Source organism: Candoia aspera, chromosome 4, assembly GCF_035149785.1.
Source record: "Candoia aspera isolate rCanAsp1 chromosome 4, rCanAsp1.hap2, whole genome shotgun sequence".
NCBI lineage: Eukaryota > Metazoa > Chordata > Lepidosauria > Squamata > Boidae > Candoia > Candoia aspera.
The window spans coordinates 113,757,219-113,763,218 of NC_086156.1; the positions used below are offsets into that span (position 1 = coordinate 113,757,219).

Sequence of the window (6,000 nt, forward strand, 5' to 3'; positions counted from 1 at the left end):
AGGGTGGGGGAGCTGGACTCGTACAGTTGGATGTACCAGTCCGCCGCCCTGTCTTGTAGTTTGATCGCCATGGCGGCGATCTTGTCGGCTTCGGAGTCGTAGGAGTGTCCGTGCCTCCCCATGAACTCCCTGGCATTCGTTACGAAGAACGAGAGTTTCGTGGGGTTCCCATTGAAGAAGATGGGGAAGTCCTTTGGGGCCCGGGCGTTTTGCACGGCCCTGCCTCTCGCTTCCCGGCCTGTGGTGTCGTCCGCCTGGGTCGTCTGCTGACCCTCCGCTGGCCCGTGGGGGTTCGGTGCTTCGCTCGGGGTGTGGGCCTGTGCGGGGACGTCATTGGGTGGCGCGGGGGGCATAAGCGACTGGAGCATGGTCCGGAGTTCCATCAGTTGGGCCCGCATGGCCGCGAGTTCAGCTCGTGCCTCCTCGTCCACGGCCCGCGCCGCCGCTGGGGCCGGTTCCGTCGGTGCGTCGGTGGGGGTGGGTTGCCGGCGGGGTTCATCCTCCTTCTGCCGCTGGTCCGCTTCCTCCGTCGTCTGCTGGGTGTCTCCATCGTCCTCCTCCGTGTTGACCGCCGTTGGGCTGTCGCTCCACACCCGTTGCTGGGGTGCGATGTGGGGCGCGGGGTCCTCCGCTGGTTTTGGAAGGCATGTTGCTCCCTCCCGCGGTCGGGTTGCCTCCGTCGCCATCTCCCCTTGGGGTTGGAGCTGAGGCTCGGGTCGGGTGGGGTGGGCGTCCATGGCTCCGGGAGTCCGCGGTGCCTCTGGCCTTGGTCGGTCCTCCTCTGTCTCTTGCCGTGCGGCTCGCCCTCCTTGCCCGCGTCGCTCCGGCTTCATCTTGCTGGTCTTCTCGCCGTCTATTCCTCCCGCGGCTCGTTGTCGTCCGGTGGGGCTCGGCGAGGCTGAGTTTATGACTCTCAGCTTTATGTCATGCGCTGCCTGCCTCTGAATAAGGCTCAGACACTGGTTCGATGGATCAGGCTCTGATTTATTCACAGCGCAGTTACAGCATCGGAAGAAAAAAGCTGAGAGTGACAGGAGCGCGTCGGTGCGGGGTTTAAATACCCCGCGCCGGTCAGCGCCCCCTCACTCGCGGTCACATCACCCCCCTTTGTCCAATACGTTGCCCTGCCAGTGGGTGAGGGGTTGAGAGGCCCCGCTGGCGTTCCGGGATCGCCCATCATCGGGTTTTCTATTTATCCGGTGATTGCTGTCAGCTGGGCGATCTCCGTTGTATTGGCGCTGATGGCTTGGGTGTGCTCCGTGATCCGTTTAGTTATTGTTTGTTGGCCGTTAGTCGTTGTGAGTTGATGGCTACTTATCTTGAGCCCCTTCTCCTGTTTCCTTGCTATTGTCATGTGTGCCATTGCGCTGATGGCTTCAGCTCAACGGCACTCATGACACAGAGTCCAGTTGGTGGAGTCTGGAGGGGACGTGAGGAGGCCTGGAGAGTCCCTCCAACTCTCCTGCCAAGCCTCTGGATTCGACTTCAGCAGCCCCTACATGAGCTGGGTGCGACAGGCTCCAGGGAAAGGACTGGAATGGGTGTTGTACATATATCAAGGTTATGTACCACCATCAGACATGTACAAATCTAGAAATCTTGTGTGAAGAATTGGTCAAAGGAACTGGAGAATAACTCAACAATAAATGTTCCTAATATAACTAAAGGAAATTAGAACCCCAAAGAGCTATTCTCTTTCTGAATTGAAGGTGAGGGGAAGCTCTCCATGTACAGTCAAAAGGAGGCAATAATGGTACGAAGAACACACAATATGATGTCTAAACAGGACTGAAAGAAGACCTGCTTATGTATCTGAGAGCTTGCTTACTTCTCCAGCTGCTTCCATGAGGCTAAAATAGAGGTTATGATGAAGATCTGAGATGGAAACAGTGCTGGTCCTATGATTTCCAAGGGGTTCTACAAACCTAATCCTATTCAAGGCCCAGTTTCTTCAGCAGGCTGATTTGCTCAGTCTCTCCATGACTTGTCTTCTCTCTAGACCACATAGGAACATGTACTGGGGAAACATGAAAGACCCTCACAAAACCTGCTGATATTAAAAGGGGTCCACCTAAAGTAAAAAAATGTAAAATAGAAGCCATAAATGAGGACTTCCTCAAAAGGAAGTCTTAGAGGTCCCAATAAACCGTTACAGAGGGTTAATTCTAACTTCATTATCTAAGAAGCCATGATTTGTGGTCCTTTCTACTAAGCAATTCTCTCTTGCCCATGCAGAAAAAGTATGAAATTCTCACCTCCCTCACTGTTTCATGCTTCTCAGCTATATCAAACTTCTCAACAGCAGGGACCATAAGAATTATTCTGCCATCAATAAGAAAACAAAACCAGGAGAGACCAGATTTTGACAAATGGTTAACACTGCCAACTTGTCTGCCTAGAGGAAACCTAGGATGAGGGAAGAGCAGGCAGCTTTGGCTCCATGTGGGTAGAGCAGACTCTTTGGGTTGCAGGTCTGCAGACCGGACCTGGATGGCCTCCTCTTAAGGATGGTTTCTATTAGATGACTGAGAAGGTTTCTTCTAATTAATTGTTTCTATAATTTTATGAGATTTAGGAGAAAAAAAGAAGAATCCCCAATGTCCAAAAATACAATCTATTATAGAATAACTCTTCAAAGGGGATTTCTTATTAGACAACAGAAGAGGACCTTTGGATTCCCCACTGGACCTCCTTAAATTGCCTGGAGGTCCTTCATTTCTTCTCAGCTTCATTTACCATCCTGGAATAGAAGAATCTCCACGGAGAATTAAGTAGATGCCTCCCCTCCTCATCTTTTAAACCAAAGGACAGTGTTGTCACACTGAATCACACTGGCTATGTGTGGGGTAGGCAAATAAAACAAGTGTCTTACAATTGGAGGAACCATTATTTTTTTTCCTATAATTATTTTAAAACTTCACTGGAAAGGTTTCAAGAAAATTTGACAACTGAAGGGGTTACAGTCTTCCCCATGAAGCCATGTCTGAGTTGAAAACAGATCTGTTTTTCTAAATATGGAGCAAACCAAATTCCTGGAGAATACGAAGTGATTTGTCTGTATTTCTTAATTGCAGAGAGAGTGCATTTGGTGGCATCTTTAGTGGTATTAGCATTACCACTGCCATTATTAGTCTTTCAGTTTGTATGGCTGCCCATCTTGAGGAATCAACTCGAGGCAGCTAGCAACTGATAAAAACACTGCGCAAAATACCAACCAAAACCAAGAAATATAAAAAAACCATACAACTCCTGAGTTAAAATGAAGCTAATAAACAAAGAACACCCCAGAGGCTATTTCTGTTCCAATTCTGTTTTCCCTGTGATTTCTCTGGTTCAACTCTGACTTAGAAATTGTTCCTCATGCCTTCATCTGCACTCAGTTCTTTTGGGTTTCTTCAGAAGGGCGTGGTTAAGAGGGAAAAAAAAAAGAATAAAATATGTAAACATTTTCCTCAACTCAGATGTGCTGCCCTTTTCATATCTCTTTCAAAAAATCTTAGTCTGTGTATCTTCTCTGTTACCTTGAATCACTTTTGAGAACTGGTGAAATTTTGCAAGTCCTTGTTTTACTTACACTAGAAGAAAAGGAAGAAAAAAAATGTCCTGCCTTGATTATTCTAAGGACTGGAAAGTTCTGTAACAACAGTGCCCTGAGGATCTCTTTTATCCCAAGTGATATGTAAATCAAGGCACAATTTTCCCCTTTAAAGGAGCCCCAGGGTTTCCCTTGTCAGGCTACGCCCACCAACACAGAGTTTGCACCCTTTCTTGAGTCCTTTCCTACTGATTTCCCTCCTTTCATTCGAGGGAGCAAAAATGATCCTGTGGCTGAATGTGGTGTCCTTAGTAGCAGTCCTCAGAGGTAATTGTTTCCTCCCTATTCAGGTTCTTTCCATTTTAATTCTTGCATACAGGAGATCTCATTAAAACAACTTTTATTTTAGATGTTCGATCTGAGATGCACTTGGTGGAGTCCGGAGGGGATGTGAGAAGACCTGGAGAGTCCCTCCGTCTCTCCTGCCAAGCCTCCGGATTCAACTTCAGAGTCTACTGGATGGTGTGGGTGAGACAGGCTCCAGGGAAAGGATTGGAATGGGTGGCATTGCTGTATCATGATTCAAGCAATAAATTCTACTTGGATAAAGTGAAGGGACGGTTTACCATCTCAAGGGACAATTCCAAAAGCCAGCTGTATTTGCAAATGAACAGCCTCAAACCTGAGGACACAGCAGTCTATTATTGCACAACACACACAGTGAGAGGAAGTGAATGTGAATTACCATAAAAACTTTCCTTTCCTCTGAGTGGCTTTGTGTATTGCTTCAGAAATACAAATGTGGATTCATAAATTAGGACAGAAAACGACTGGAGTAAAGTCCTGCTCTTCATGGATTAAGTTTTACCTTTTTTTTTTTTTTTTAATGGGCACCACTCTTTATAAGAAGTAAAGCAGACTATATTAGATTCTCCTTCCTTCTGAAAATCTGCCCCCACTTTCCAAGAAAAAAATAACTGAGTTAATATACAAAATCATTTTTCAAAGAGACTACAATCTGTTGAATGTGCACTGGAACATTGAAAAGGGAGGTGGGAGCTGGTAATGGGTAGGAGGAAATAGTTCTCTCTTTAGAAAAGGATTAAAAAGAATTGGAGAATTTGGGATGAAAAATCAAGCAGAGGAACATGGAACATGAGGAGACCTGAGAAATATCTGTTGCTGTTGAAGGCAATTAGAAGAGCAAAGTTAGACAACTTCTGGAATGGATGGTGATGGGCAGATCTGTAGATACCTTACAAGACAGCATCCATGATAAGACTTTACAGTATGAAATCTGACCATAACTAAAATAAGATCTGTGGTTGTGGCCATAAACTTGCCATTTTATCCAGCTGCTTCCTTGAGATTTAAATATATCTGTATCTGTATCTGTATCTGTATCTGTATCTGTATCTGTATCTGTATCTGTATCTGTATCTGTATCTATCCCCCCGTCTTGAGATTAAAATAAATTTGGTCCTTTGAGAGTCTGATTCTCCAAGTGTTACTCAACAGCAAGTTTCATTTGCCCTAGCAAATTGAAATGCTTAGGTTTTACAATACTTCCTTCCTTCCTTCCTTTATTTATTTATTTTTTTCAAATTTTGCCACCGCCCATCTCCCACCCACCCACCAATTTATACCTTTTATACGCCACTTACTTATTTGACCCATAAACAGTGTGTGTGTGTGAAAGAGACGAAAGGGAACAGAGTCTTCCTCCACTATTGTCAGTTAATGAGGATCCTCCTTTCCCAAAAGCTGAACAAGAAGTTCACTAGAAGCAGCAGAGATCCAGACCCATGGAGTTGTCTGAGGCAAAGCTGATAAGAATAAGGTCCATGTCGTAACTCAGCAAAACTGCAGATGTTCTACACCCACTGGAGACATGGACCTAAATCCATCTATATTCTGCCCCTTGTTAGCAAGGATACAGTACTTATACATCCCCATCTTTCACACCAGGGGTAGGATTGTCACATGGAATCCCATTGCCTGGGGTGGGGGGGAGGCAAGTAAAACCAATGTCTGTAGAGTAATTCTAGTTCAGATAATTTTATTTGTTGTTCCTTAGAAAACTCACAAAGAGTTCTCATGATCCCAAGAGTATTTAACTCCGCAAGCAATTCTAATTCTCTCTGCAAAGCCAATTCTGAATCACGCCATACATTCTTTCTGAAACGCAGAACAAACTGATTTTTTAAATTTTTTCTTTTTCTTTTTGAGAATGCAAATTGATTTATCGATCTTTTTTTAGGCCATTAAGAGAGTGTTGACCATAATGTGCTTTGTCTCATTTTGACTTTGTATCCTACAGGAAGCCAAATACTTTGCCAACCATGTTTATGGTGAAGTCTGCCTCCAGTTAATTTTGTTTTCTTAAAAAAAATAAAAATATCTATAGTTAAAGGGAAAAATAGCTTGGAAAATATTAGGAGATATGAGATGAGTTGTCACAATAC

At 45.0% G+C, this 6,000-nt stretch overlaps 1 gene segment (V, D, J or C); it reads left to right on the top strand.

The window, feature by feature from the left end:
- The first annotated feature begins 1,499 nt into the window (after positions 1-1,499).
- LOC134497178 (immunoglobulin heavy variable 3-30-3-like) lies at positions 1,500-4,285 on the top strand. The segment is given in 3 exon segments: positions 1,500-1,560; positions 2,424-2,471; positions 3,915-4,285. Coding segments are annotated over 3 exon segments (480 nt in total).
- The last annotated feature ends 1,715 nt before the right edge of the window (positions 4,286-6,000 follow it).